At 56.7% G+C, this 14,574-nt stretch overlaps 1 protein-coding gene across 1 annotated transcript in view; it reads left to right on the top strand.

The window, feature by feature from the left end:
* Positions 1-13,187, top strand: part of MVB12B (multivesicular body subunit 12B) — a 187,080-nt gene extending 173,893 nt beyond the window's left edge. Inside the window, exon 10 of the mRNA XM_025475170.2 lies at positions 9,489-13,187. Coding sequence (XP_025330955.1) covers positions 9,489-9,575 — 87 coding nt within the window. The 3' untranslated portion in view covers positions 9,576-13,187. The remainder of the gene's footprint in view (positions 1-9,488) is intronic.
* Positions 13,188-14,574: the final 1,387 nt, after the last annotated feature.

Here is a 14,574-nt window from a genome sequence, read left to right as displayed (position 1 = left end):
GGACACCCCTGTCCTCAGCAGCCACCCAGCCATCTTCAGTTCCACCACGAAATGTGCCGTTCCCCATTTTCCTTAAAATTGCACGACCTTCTCACTCTGTCTTCTGTTTTCCTACTTTTGATAGTCACGGATACAGGAATATTTCACTTTCTTGCTTACACAGTTCCCACTGCCCCACACACTCACAAAATACAGTTGTGGTGATAACACGGCAGTTGATGCTGCCTGGTTGGACAGTTTCTAGGGAACGGTGGGGAGTGTGGCAAATGGGAAAGCACATGTTCTCTAAAGGAAGTAGTCTCCAGACGCAGGAATGAACATCCAGAATTGCCATAGCCTCCTATTTTTTTCTGGAAAAGCTGGAAAATGTTGGCATTTTATGCAATCTCTCAACTTTTCAGTGTTTATTTTTAAACACCCCACAGGTCAACAAGGTGTGAACACCCAGCTGTGTCTGGAGATACACAGTGCACTCAGACTCATAATCTTGCATTCACAGGGGTGATGTGGACATGCACTGGGCTCAGGACTGTGAGTTAGCTCATGCTGAGTTAAATACCACACAATAGGACTCATCCCACCATCATGCCTCAAAGGCTGTGAGATGTCAGAAAACACAGGGCTGAACTGAATGCTGCTGCCACAGAGGACTGAAAATCAGAATCACCTACCACCTGCTCCAGAATGTAGCCCTTAAACTGGCTGCCCTCTCTCCTTTGTGCTGAGCTGTGCCCAGTGTTCTCTCTCCTGCACTGTCCGTCCACCCATCCATCCGTCCATCCACCCACTCATACACCCCATCTGTCCATCCCTCCATCTATCCATCCACCCACTTGTCCATCTGTCTGTCCACCCATCATCCATCCATCCATTCTAGGCCACAGCCTCCACCAGGCTCTGGAGCTACAGAAGTGGCCACGGCCCGTCCTGACCACGCACTTAGGATATGTGAAATGTTGTGGAGGGGGTTGTGATGAATTCTCCCCAGGGGAGGAGGGAACATATCCCAGAAAAAGTGCCCCTTTAGCTGGGCCTTTAAGGACAGTAAGGTTTTATCCATCCAAGGGAGAAAGTGTTCTAAGGAGAACAGCATCTGGAAAGGCACAAAGATTTGGCCCAGGCCCATTTAGGACTCGGTGCTGGGCAGGGAGGGAGGAAAGATCCACAAGCCATGGCATGGGGAAAGGTATTTGCAGAACCCATTCAAACCTCAGTCCAGAGGAGCGGAGGCGGTGGGGGGAGGGCCTGGGGCTCTGCCACAGGGTGGACCAGGGATGCAGGAGTCACTCCACCATCCCAGAAGCTCTTGGATGCTCTTCAGTCCGGGTCCTAGCTGGAGGTGCTTTGTGAGCTGAGGGTGCCCTGACAGTAGGGGGCTCTCCTGGCACTGAGCCCAGGAGGCAGACCCTACAGGGCAGCTAGTAGGGGTCGCCATCTCGTCCTGGGAATTCCAGGCTTAGAGCTGGGTGCTGAGGATCCCCGAAAGGGCCTGGATGCCCCTGGGAGTGGAAGGATACAGGGGCTGAGCCAGCAGAAGGCTATGAATGTCATGAACTGAGCAGTTGCTTTCGAAGCCAGGTACGGTGCCCAGACAGACATGGTTCCTGCTGGAGCAGGTGGGTCTTCAGCAAAAGGCCCAGCAGTGGACCTAGGTGGGGCTCAGGGCCCCGACTGGGGGTTACTTCTCTCAGATTCGAGCCCAGGAATCCAGTGGGAAAGCCAGAATGGAAATCAACGTGGCTTCCCTGAGGGCTTGCAGGAGCCATGCCAACTGCTCTGTGCAGTTGTGTGAAATGAGAGCATCCCTATCTGACTGTGGCATTAAAGACGTGTTCCTGCTGTCCTCTGACCCCTGGTGGCATCAGAAAGCTGCTCAGCCTCTCACAGCCCTGGTGTGCTCACCTGTAGTGGAAAGACAGCAACACCAGCTTCACGGGGTGTACAGATTTGGTCCTAGCAGGAGCCACCTCACCTTACTAGGGACCACTGGGGTCATGGGCTGTAGAGCTCCAGGCCTGTACCCCCCAGCTATGGGATGTTCTAGAACCTCCTGTGGAATGGGAAGGGCACCCCTGGCATTCGCCGTCACTCCCCTGAGCTCCCATGTGCATGTGGACAGACCTCCTCCAGGTAAAGCACTTCTACATGCTCGTCTGGACCCCAGCACTTCCTCCATTCACCCAATTTTTCAGATATCTCTGTGGAACCACAATCCAAGTATGAAACAAGGACTCCCCAGGGGTGGGGGGAGTAAGAAGCCTCAGATCACAAAGTGTCACCAGTCTTAGCTTGTCCAATGAGGCGTTAGTCTTCAGTCCCCCACTTCGGGAGCTTAAAGGGGGGGGGGGGGTGTATTCAAATCAGCAGACAGGCCTCTCCAGGTGCACAGATGAGGCTGCCCTCTGGGGAGGTGAGGTCCTTCTGTGGCCGCTTCTTGCAGTGGCACTGGCTCTTCTTCCCCAGGGGCCGAGTTCCAGCAGCCAGGCTTCTGCACACCGAGAGGGAGGACATGGAGCCCTCCAGGGAGGAGTGGAGGCTTCCCACAGCTGAAATTCCGGAACAGGTTAAAGCGCAGCTGATAAGCAGAGCCCAGGCCACAGCTGGGGCTGTGGGGAACTAGAGCCAGTGCAGGGCAGGCTTGAGGGGGCAGGCTCTGGGGAAGGCAGGGCCATTAGGAACCTCACCTACCTTCCTAACTGTATGGGGCCAGGCCCATCTGTCTGCCTGGAAGACCCTCCTGATGGCCAAAGCCCACCCTTCAGTGTCAGTACACCCCTGAACCAGACTTCTTGTGGACCTAAACCTTGGCCCCTTTACTTCTCCTCCATCTATTCTCACCCAGCCTGGCCCCTGTAGGCCTGCTCTTGACAGCTTTCCAGGTTCTTCCATGATCCACCGCAGGGCCAACTTAGGTCGACTCATTGGCTCACATCTGTCTGCCCCCACCTCTGAGCTGCACCTGCATGAGAGGTGGGTGCAGACTCTCTCCTGACACTGACTGCCCCCCACCCCTGGGACCACAGTGGGCCTAGTCCAGCTTTGCCCTGGCTCCCTCCAGACCTTTGGGACGTCTGATCCTGCCCCAGGGCTCAGCTTCCATGTCTGTAAAACTTGGGTGATGGAAATAATCCCTTACTGCCCTTTCTCCTCCGGAGTCCCTGATCTGATCATTACCAGATCCAGGGAGGGAGGGTATATGCTTGGCCTTTTTCCCCCCTCTGCAGACCTTCCTCAACTTACAGTGGGGTTACTTCCCAAGAAATCCACCATGAGTTGAAAACACTGTAAATTAAAAATGCATTTAATATACACCTAACTTAACCGAACATCATAGCCTAGCCTGGCCTGCCTTAAACTCCCAGAACACGTACAGTAGCCCACTGGGCAGGAACATCTAAGACAAAGCCTATTTTATAATAAAATGCCGACTATCTCATGTAATGTACTGAAGACTGTACTGAAAGGGAAAAACAGGATGGTCGGATGGGGCCAGTAGGGCTGTCAGCATGTCGGTTGTTGATGCTCACAGTCACATGGCGGCCCGGGGGCTGCGGCTGCTGAGCCTCACAAGACAGTATCAAATGCAAAATCTGAGGTCTGGTTTCTACTGAACGTTTGTCGCTTTTGCGCTGTTCTAAAGTCGAAATGTGGTAAATCTGGGACCATCTGTGTTCTGTTTGGTTAAAGTTTTCAGACAGTGCTTCTCACTCGCCAAACCAATAAGATCTCCTGGGCGTTTTGAAAACTGTTGCCCCGCCAGGTGAGCCAGAACCACCCCACCCCAGCCAGGGCCCCAGTGGCTTGGTTAAAAACCCTGATTCTGGTGCATAAGGAGGGCTGGGTCTTTCATGCAAATTGTCTCCGGTGTCTGTGAGTGGAGGAGGGTTTGATTGCCCCCTTCTAACCAGTCAGGCAGAGTCCAAGCGACCACAGTGCAGCTGGAAGCTAAGGTCCACATGTCGCCCTTACCAGGACAACAGTCGTGTGGGAGCTCATACCCCAGAGCTAGAGAGGCCCGATGTGTCAGTCGCAGGGTCTCTGGGCTGGAGGGACAGCCCCAGGCATAACCCCTGACGGTGACATCTCCTGGAGAGACCGCCAGGCCCGGCTGCTGTGAAGGCTAGTGTCCACCAGAGGGCGCCATGGCCCAGACCGCTCCGCTGGGCCAGGCTCTGCGAACCCAAATGCTTTTTAATTGAAAATTTTTTTAATTCAAAAAGGATTTGCTGTTTGTACGCGAGTGCAGGTTTTCCTTATGCAGGAGACTAATGTCTTGAGTAAACAGATCCGGGCCCAAATCCACCTTCAAAGGTACTCGCTGTTTGCCCAAGGGAGTGAAAGGCCTTCCAGAAGCGGCCCTAGTCTCTTGGGCAAACACTTTGGGGCCGGCAATCCCGGGCAGAAGACAGTGTCTGTGGGAAGGGTTATCCGCAGCCTAAGGGGGATTATGTCTGGGGACATATGTTGAAATTTCATTTGGGGAGTTAGAGAAAACAAGAGGTGGGGGGGGGTGGGGAGTAGTGCTTTTCTGCAGCCAAGATAACCTAAAAAGGGAAAGCTCCCAAGGGTCGGGGGGGGGGGGGGGTACTGCAATCTGTGCCCCACGCCAAGAGTCCTGGCCATGGGGGGGTGCGGTGCAGGGGGCGGGGGCAGAGGGAGGACTGGGCTCAGGCTGTGTGTCCGGAAGAGGCAGTGTGTGCACTCGGGACTTCTTGCAGCTCCATTGGAGAGGGGCCTTCTGTCTGCTGCCCTAGGCAGGATCTCTCAGGCCCAGCCTGAGAGCAGCCAGGGTAAAGCCCCCCAGCCCCCTCCAATGCACAGCTGCCCCCAGCCCTCATGCCTCTAGCCCTCTGCCCACTCCCACCCACATCCCACCAGTTGGGCCACAGAATGGTCTGAATCGGCCTTCTGAGCAGCAGCAGCAATGTGCCCGGGAGGTGCTTGAAAATGCAAATTCTTGAGCCCCATCCCACCTTCTGAGTCCAAATCTGCATCTTACCACGACCTCCAGGGACTCTGTGCGTTAGGGGTGGGTCTGCCTGCTACCTCTCTTTCCCTTGTGCCTCCTCTCCCCACCCGAGGGGCGGCCGCACCACCCCACTCCGTTCTCCTAGAACGGTCCCCGCTGAGGCCACGAGGTGGTTCCACTCCAGCAAGCTGCCCTCCCTGGCTCACATCTCCAGGTCCTCCACTCTCTGACCCTGCGCGCTCCTCCTGAAGCTTCTCTCCATCCATCACTCCAGCTAGCCTTCCCCAGATGCTTCCAGTTCCCAACCTTTTACCCCTGGTTCCCTATCGCCTCAGCCAGGCAGTTGCCCCTGAGCCACCAGCAGAAATGCACTCACGTTCCACCCCCCAGCCTACCCTTGCCTCCTGTGTTGCTCGTTTGGATTAATGGTGGCGGCCTGCCCCTGCCCCTGCCCCCGCCCTCATGCGCCGCCCAGGGTGCGCTTGGCAGGTGCGCTTGGGTGCGCTTGGCGGGTGCTGATGGAGCGGAGGAACCTTTCCTGCCGTGATGCGCCCGAGCAGCCACCAGGTGGCGGTATCGGCTCAGATTTGGCCTGAAGGCCGCCGCCTCTAGGGATGCTCCCCTGGACCGGCCTCCCGGAGCGGGGGCCCAGCCGTGGCCCCTGGGAGCGGAAAGGGAGCAGGTTGGGAGCCGCCTTGATAGATTTTCCCAAGTAGACAAGAAAAGTGCAGCGGGTGCTCGCCTGGTGCTGGCGATGTGCAGGCCCTTCGTGTGCTGTCGCTCACCCCACCCTCACAGCCAGCCCTGGGAGTGCAGACTGTGACCCCTGTGACCCTTTATTACTGAAGTATAATTGACATGTAACATTAGTTTCAGGTGTACAACATAACGAATTCATATTTGTCCGTATCGCAAAATGATCATGATGTCTAGTTAACATCTGTCACCATGGTTACAAAATTTTTAACCTTTAAGATTTACTCTTAGCAACTTCCAAACATGCAACGTAGCGTTAGCTGTGGTCACCTGCTGTACATTACATCCCCACGACTCTACAACTGGAATGTTTACCTTTCGACCCCCTTCACCCATCCAGAGCCCCTCCCCTGGCAACCCCCAGTCTGTTCTCTTTAACTATAGGGGTTTTTTAGACTCCACATATAAGTGAGGTCACGTGGGTGTTTGTCTTTCTCTGACTTATTTCACCTTCACAAAATGCCTTCACCATCCATCCACGCAGTTGCAAATGGCGAGATTTTGATTTTTCAATGGCTGAATAAGATCGCACTGTATCTCTATGCCACGTCTTCCTTATCCCTTCACCGGGCATCAGAGCCCTAATGGACTCCCAGGTCTTGGCTGTTGCAGACAACACTGCAGCGAACATGGGGGTGGCAGGTAGCTTTCTGAGTTAGCGTTCTTGTTTTCTTCAGATAAATACCCAGAAGAGGAATTGCTGAGTCCTAGGAGAGTTCTAGTTTTAATTTTTGGAGGATCCTCCATACCACATTCCACAGCAGCTGGGTTCCCAACAGGGCACAAGGGTTCCCTTTTCCCCACATGCTCGCTGACACTTGTCATCTCTTAACATAGCCCCACTTCCGAGAGGAGTTCACGGAGGATCAAGGAGGAGTTCACAGAGGATCAGGGAAGGGCGAAGACCTGCCTGAGGTCACCCTCCAAAGTCAAGTCCTTCCCTCCTGCCCCTTCTGGTGGCAGTGTCTGTAGGGACCACAGTCATATCTGCGTTGCCGGGCCCTTTGGCTCTGGGCTCAGGGGTCACTTGAGGCTATTTGCTCCTTTTGTTCACACAAAAGGCCATGGGACGGGGCTGGCCCAGATCTGTGTCTGCCTGTCCTGCGTCAGCGCTGTGGGGCCCTCGGGCAGGGGCGACTGAGGACACATGCTGGGCAGTGGTGGTCTCTTGGCTGCCTCTTCACCATTTCTGCTCAAGGGAAAAAAACCTCTCCGAGGTCTGCTGCTGCCCCTCATTCCTGGCTGACCCCTGAAGCCCTCCACTCTTAGCTGTTCTCCTGCTGCAGGCAGCTCCCTTCGGGGTTGGGGGGAGCAGGCAGGCCAGGCTTCCTATCAGCCTCCTCCACCACCACCACATCCCTGAGGAAATAGCTTCAGCTGGTGGCCAAGTTTAACCAGGGCAGTTCCACGTGGTTCTACTTTACATGGAGGAGCCCTTTTTTTTTTTTAGGATTTTTTTAAAATATTTTTTTATTGGTGTTCAATTTGCTAACATACAGAACAACACCCAGTGCTCATCCCATCAAGTGCCCACCTCAGTGCCCACCACCCAGTCACCTCCACCCCCCGCCCACCTCCCCTTCCACCTCCCCTAGTTCATTTCCCAGAGTTAGTCTTCCATGTTCTGTCTCCCTTTCTGATATTTCCCACTCATTTTCTCTCCTTTCCTCTTTATTCCCTTTCACTATTATTTATATTCCCCGAATGAATGAGACCACATGATGTTTGTCCTTCTCCGACTGACTGACTTCACTCAGCATAATACCCTCCAGTTCCATCCACGTTGAAGCAAATAGTGGGTATTTGTCGTTTCTAATGGCTGAGGAATATTCCATTGTATACATAGACCACATCTTCTTTATCCATTCATCTTTCGATGGACACCGAGGCTCCTTCCACAGTTTGGCTATTGTGGACGTTGCTGCTAGAAACATCGGGGTGCAGGTGTCCCGGCGTTTCCCTGCATCTGTATCTTTGGGGTAAATCCCCAACAGTACAATTGCTGGGTCGTAGGGCAGGTCTATTTTTAACTCTTTGAGGAACCTCCACACAGTTTTCCAGAGTGGCTGCACCAGGTCACATTCCCACCAACAGTGTAAGAGGGTTCCCCTTTCTCCACATACTCTCCAACATGTGTGGTTTCCTGCCTTGTTAATGTTCCCCATTCTCACTGGTGTGAGGTGGGATCTCATTGTGGTTTGGATTTGTATTTCCCTGATGGCAAGTGATGCGGAGCATTTTCTCATGTGCTTGTTGGCCATGTCTGTGTCTTCCTCTGTGAGATTTTACTTCATGTCTTTTGCCCATTTCAGGATTGGATTGTTTGTTTCTTGGGTGTTGAGTTTAATAAGTTCTTTATAGATCTTGGAAACTAGCCCTTTATCTGATGAAGTCCCAGTAGTTCATTTTTGCTTTTGTTTCTTTTGCATTCGTGGATGAATCTTGCAAGAAGTTACTGTGGCCAAGTTCAAAAAGGGTGTTGCCTGTGTTCTCCTCTAGGATTTTGATGGAATCTTGTCTCACATTTAGATCTTTCATCCATTTTGAGTTTATCTTTGTGTCTGGTGCAAGAGAGTGGTCTAGTTTCATTCTTCTGCATGTGGATGTCCAATTTTCCCAGCACCATTTATTGAAGAGACTGTCTTTTTTCCAGTGGATAGTCTTTCCTCCTTTATCGAATATTAGTTGACCATAAAGTTGAGGGTCCACTTCTGGATACTCTATTCTGTTCCATTGATCTATGTGTCTGTTTTGTGCCAGGACCACACTGTCTTGATGACCACAGCTTTGTAGGACAACCTGAAATCTGGCATTGTGATGCCCCCAGCTATAGTTTTCTTTTTTAAAATTCCCTTGGCTATTAGGGCCATTCTACTGCTAAAAGTCCTGAGATATATATATATATTTTTTTTAATGTTAACCCACCCCTGACCTCATCTAAGCTCCTCATTCCTAAACCCCTAGGACCACCTGGCAGCTCTGGCAGATGCTGGACCAGGCTGCTCCCCCACCCCACCCCACACTCGGGCGGTGCCATCGCACCCGGCCTTCTGAGAGGCAGGTGCACTCCCCCTTCCCCAACAGAGGTACCCGCCTCTCTGAATTTCCATCAGACTCCAAACCTACCTTTACACAGTGACCTAGGGTCAGATAAGCTTCAGTCTTACTGAAGGTGGGACAGGGGACAGGCATGCCCCTCCAGGTACCTCCCTGGCCCAGGTAAGGTGGGCTCGTGGGGTGCTGCCTCCCGAAGCCTGGGGCCACTGTCAGTTAAGGAAGACTGTCACACCCACTTCAGGGAGCGGCTCTGGGAACTCAGAGGAAGGTGTACGCATGCGCAGGGTACGGCAGGAAACACAGAGTCAGAGGGTCCCCTGGGCCTGGTGGCTGTGGCTGGCCTCAGGTCAGGTGTGGGATGGAAGTCCAGAGCTGTCCTTCACCATGTACATGACCCCACTCCTGGCAGGCAGCTTGGCCCATGGTCACCCGGTGGCTTTGAGCACTGCAGTCCCCCTCAAGGAAAACAAGCAAGGACGGCACATAGCATCCATCATCACAAACTGGCCTGCCGCCTGCAGCAGCAGAGGTGCACCTGTACACACACCCCGCACCGCACGTGTGTGCCCAGAGGGCACCGTGTCTGCGTGAGCACGCTCAGTGAGGTGGCACAGGGGCCGCTGCGGGCTCGGCCTGAGGCCTTGGGATGGTTTTCTCTGCTGTCCTCATGCACTGACCACGCTTCTCTGTCCCCTCCCTCCTACAGTATGAGTACAGCTTCCGCACGGAGCAGAGCGCTGCGGCCCGGCTCCCACCCAGCCCCACTCGGTGTCAGCAGATCCCCCAGTCCTGAGGGGCCAGCCACCACCCTGTCCCCGTGGGGAGAAGACGCAGCTGCCCAGACTACTGAGCGCCCCTCCCTTGCCCGGTCCCTCCTGCCCTCCCCTTCTTACTGCCCCACGGTGGGGTTCATCTGGGAGACTCTGGGCAGCTGAGCTGTTACCTCTTCGGCCATCGGCTTGCCTGACGTGACACCCCGGCCTCCCCGGGGATACTGTTCATAATCTCAACTAATCTGTGTTTGCTGTAGTGACCAGCAGCTCCTAACGTGTCTGTGTGATGACCAGCCCTCCTACAGACAACCCTACCCAGCACGGGAGTCACCCCTGAGGGCCCTGCACAATTGTTGGAGCTGCCCAGCGATGCTACGGGCTCCCTTCCCTCCTGACTGTGGCCTGCCTCTAGCTATCCGGTTCCTCCTGGAGGACCCAAGGCGGGTGACCGCTTTGCACAGCACCCTCCAGGACTCACTGAGTGCCCCATACAGGGGCTGCTGTGAAGCAAGTCCCCCACACCAACAGCAGCAAGCGCCCTGAGCGTTTCACGGCGACCCAGAGGACACACGGGAGGAAGAAGCCTGTGGTCCCCCAGGAGCCCTGAGCCTGGGTCCCCGCCTCACTGGTGGCCATCCCTCAGACTTCTCCCCCGATTCACACACTGGACATGCTGGGGTCGGGGAGCAGCCGCCCGGCTGCCCACACAGAGGACTTGCCTTCTGGGCAAGAAGGCGGAGGGACCTGGTGCTTGCTTGGAGGGGAGTTGTGCTGCCCGGGACATTGTGCTCAGCCACCACACATCCCCATCCCTCCCAAAGGGCTCATCTCTGCCATGCCCACGTGCCAACTGCCACCCCAGCTGCCTCGGCCGGTGCCCTGACCCAGGGATGGGCCCACTCTGGGCCACAGGTGAAGACTCTTGGCCAGTGCCCAGCCCCAGAGGGACATGGGCATGTGGTCGTCGGCTTCTCAGAGCCAGGCTGTGTCTCACTGGGTTCTGCTAACAGCACAGTTGTTTTAAAAGTCCACATGAGCCAGGTCACCAAACTGGGGCCAGCATGGACATTTGTACCACGACCAGCCAGTGGACGTACTGGTACTTCTCACGATGCTGGCTGCCAGGTTCAGCTCCAGGCGTGTTTGCCACGAGAACAGGGCTGCAGCCCTCCCTGGGGGCTCAGGCCCTCACCCAGGGGCCTGCCTGGTCTAGCTTTCGAGAGTGGTCTTAATTCCACAGAATGTTGGCACCTCCCCTCTTGGGGGTCCCCAGATGGTGGGAGCTTTGGACTTGAGGCTTGACTGTGTCTGGAGGGTGGGGGGGGAGGCATGGAGAGCAGCGAGGGTCCCCCACCACAAAGGGAGCCCAAGAGAGCCACAGCCAGGCACGGACCCTGCCTCCCCATGGTGCCTGGGGCAGATCGGGCCAACGCCACGAGGAGGGTGGCTGCCAGCTAAGCGGCGGGGCGGGCAAAAATACCTCATGTACCCTCACGAGCCCCGCCATCTCCAGCAGCTCCACTCTCCTCCTTGGTTGCCCCACGATCTTCACTCGATAGCTCCTGATTTCTGCACATTAGGGAAGCGGTCACCTCTCCCTACCTTTGCCCAGACAGGACATTTTGGGGTGGGGGGTGGGGCTGGCCTTCCTAGGCCTTCCACACAGCAAAGGGGTAGGAAAAGGCAGGTAGTTGGTGGAATCCCTGGGGCCCGGGGGTCATGGGCTGGAGCCAGCAGTCCGTCTGAGGACCTTGGGGACTGGTGCTTCACCAGGAGAGGAGACAGCTGTTGGACGGGTCTCACCTGTACCCACTCACCTGTACCACTCACAAGCTAGTTGTGTCTCTGGGGAATCGGAGCCCTGTGGGGCCCAGAGAACCTGTGTCTACTGCTGCTTTTTGGATGGGTGGCTGGTCCAAAACCAAGTGACCTGTGTGACCCGAAGCCCAACATAGAGGGGCAATTCTGATTACTTCTGTTCACTTGGTTTGGGCACTTGCTCATGGCCTGACTGAGATTATCATCTGGCAGGTAGCGCCCGATGGCCCTTGTCCCTTGACTGACAACCAAACATCTTTGGGGAGAGCACTTGCGACCAGAGTCAGGGTGCATGGGCGGGGAGGCAGGGGGCAGGGATAGGAAGGGAGGCTGTCCACAGAGGAGGAGCTGTACGCCCTCCCGAGCCCCCCCCCCCGCCCCCAGACTGTCCTGTCCCACAGTTAGGGGAGGACCCAGAGCAAGGCGGGGCCACCAGGAAGAAGACAGGCCAGCAGGGGCTAGGGCAGGCTGCGGCCACCTCCACTGTATCGTGTGATGGTGACCGATTGTCCCCTGATCCGCAATTAGGCAGTGACCGTGGTGGGGGAAGGCTGGTGTCTGTGGTAGATTGGAGGCTGCTCCTCGCCCTCCTTCCTTGTGACCATAGGCAAGGGGGTGCATGTGGGGGCTCATGCAGACCCCAGGACAGCCCGGACCCCTAGCTCATGCCTGGGAGAGGTGTTTGTTCAACCCCAGGACCACATGGGGAGGGCGGGTGGCGGCCTGGCCTTCATTCCCCCCCCCCCCAAAAAAAAGACTAACCAGAGCACAGCTTCCCTGTTGTCCTTTCCCTCTGGAAATGCAGCGTGTCTCCAAAGGCCCTGGAACGGCTCAGTGGTAATCGGGAGAAGCCGTGGGACGCGGTTCACTCGCAACTAAGCATCAAGGCTTTTTCCTACCCCAAGTCCAGGATGTGGTACAGGCCACAGCTCGCCTCCACTTGGAGAGCTGGGAAGCCTGGTAAGGGGGGTGGGGAGCAGCTGAAGACCCCCTCCCAGCCTGCCCTGGCCCCCCTCTCTTGCTGGGTGTCCTGCTGCACGGCTGGCAGCAGAGAGCCCCTGACACGGGCATCCCCCTGCCCAGGAAGACAGCAGGGGCAGGTGACAAGAAGGACAGCTGCGTCCCAAACCAGGCACTAGGCCGGCACTCGAAGCACATCGTCCCCCGTTATTCCCCCTTAAAATGCAAATAACCCAGAAGTGGGTATTAGACGCTCCTCGTTACCAATGAAGTGGCAGAGGCTCGTCCACGGGCACGGGGCTGCCGAGCGGCAGAGAAGATCGGGACGCGCGTGTCGTCGCCCCGGAGCCCCGTGCCAGCTGGCCCGGCGTAAGCACGCGCCTCGCCCCGACCTTTGTCGTGTCCAGCCCAGTCACGGACTCGCCAGCGTCCCGGGCCATGCGGTTCCAGCGTGCTCGATTGTGCGGCCACTGCGCGGGCCATGGTGCTCAGGGGGCGACGGTCCAGCCGCCCCGCCCCGACAGCCGGGGGGCCCGAGGGCAGGGGGCGGCCGCAGAGCTCGGCCCCCCCGCCAGCGCCCACCACCCGGGGCGACCACGAGGCCCCTCGTGCCTGGCTGCTCTGGACGCGGCCCAGCAGTGCCTGCCGCCACCACGACCGGGCTCTGTCCCCGGCCACGGGCACGTGAGCCGCCGTGGGACCCCCGGGCCGGTCAGGCTGCCGCGGCCTCGCCCTGGGAACCCCGTCCTGGCCCTATTTATTTGAGGTGACTCCCGTATGTGGCCAAGGGAAGTCTCACTGTGTGATTGTCTGTCTTAATATAATTTGTTAAATAAACGTTTGTTTTAACCTTTGCCCGGCTGGCTGCGGCGCCCTCCCGAGCGGGTGGCACCCCCAGAGGACACCGGGCCTCCAGCCTCCCCTCCAGCTCTCCCGGGGCCTCCGGGCGGAAAGCTGCCCCGTTAGTACAGAGGCCTGGCTTCAAAGGCAAGGAAAGCCCTGCCATTCTCCGGGAACAGCCTTCTGGAATGGCCCTGGAAGGCGAAAACCCCAGCTGCGGGAAAGCACGGGGACCACGGGCACTGCAGGGGTGCGCTTTCACGTGCGGCTGGGGGCGCCTGTCTGTGCAGGCTCAGCGCCCTGGGCTGCTCTGCCCCTGGGTTCCGTCCTGTCCCGACTGTTCACCCGCTTGCAAGACCCCACGCTGAATGCCGGGGAAGAAACCAAAGGGCCGCAGGACGCGGCCCAGGGCTCCCTGCAGGGCCCATCAGTCAGGCTCCATTATCAAAGCACTTTGCCTCCTTTAGAGGTGACCTTCGCATTTTGGGGCTAGACGTCACAGTCTGAGCTGTCACTGCTAAGAGCACTGTTTACGCCAGACTCCGAAGGGGGCCACCTTTAGCTCAGCTCTCATTAGGACCATGAGAATCCCCAAAGCATCTGTGTCTCCAGCCCAGGACCCCGAATCTCTGGCTTCTCTCAGGAGGAAGGAAAAGCAGCCCAGAGAATTCCATGAGAAACCCACAAAGAACAGAACATGGGGTTCGAAGAGCTCGATTCAGGTTCTGGCTCTGCCACTTCCTGACCACTGGCCCTCAGCTGGTCACCTGACACCTGCAGAATGGGGACACTACCAGTGGCCTGCCCTGGGAAGATGGGAGGAGGATGTTCGCAGAGCACTTAGCATAAGCAGAAACCGAGTGATGTGCCAGGTCTTTCCTCAGGGCCAGGGCTCTGTGCTGCCATCCACCTCATGCACGGAGTCCCTCCTAGCGCTGGGTCACCAGGGAAGTACAGATGGTGGCCTTTCACATCCAGGACACAGAGTCTGTTTGCAGGAGGCCTCACGTACTACGCGGGAAGGCAGACAAACGGATTCCCCAGGGCCGCAGGGGCAGGCACCTCACAGGCCTTTGGGCAGCAAGAAACCAAAATCTACTCACAACAGCTTAGGCCAGGGCGGGGTTAGTGGCCAGACCACACACCTGTTTCTCCTGTTGTCGCCTGCACTGCCTCATCTGCTGTACCTGCCATCTGCTCCCAGTCCTCTCACACTCCAGTCCTCCCTCTCGTGCGCACTCTCTACACCAGCACACATGGCACGCGCACTCATGTGCACTCACAGCCACTCAAGTTCAGGTCTCCATTCAAAAGATCCAGAGGTGAGAGTCCCAGGATACACTGATTGGCCAGCCTGGGCCGGGTGACTCCTGCGCCAGCCGGGAGTGTCCGGAGCAGGTC

The sequence above is a fragment of the Canis lupus genome, chromosome 9 (assembly GCF_003254725.2).
Source record: "Canis lupus dingo isolate Sandy chromosome 9, ASM325472v2, whole genome shotgun sequence".
In the NCBI taxonomy this organism is placed as follows: domain Eukaryota; kingdom Metazoa; phylum Chordata; class Mammalia; order Carnivora; family Canidae; genus Canis; species Canis lupus.
The sequence above is the reverse complement of the archived record's forward strand: the minus strand, read 5'-3'. Positions and strand labels throughout refer to the sequence as shown.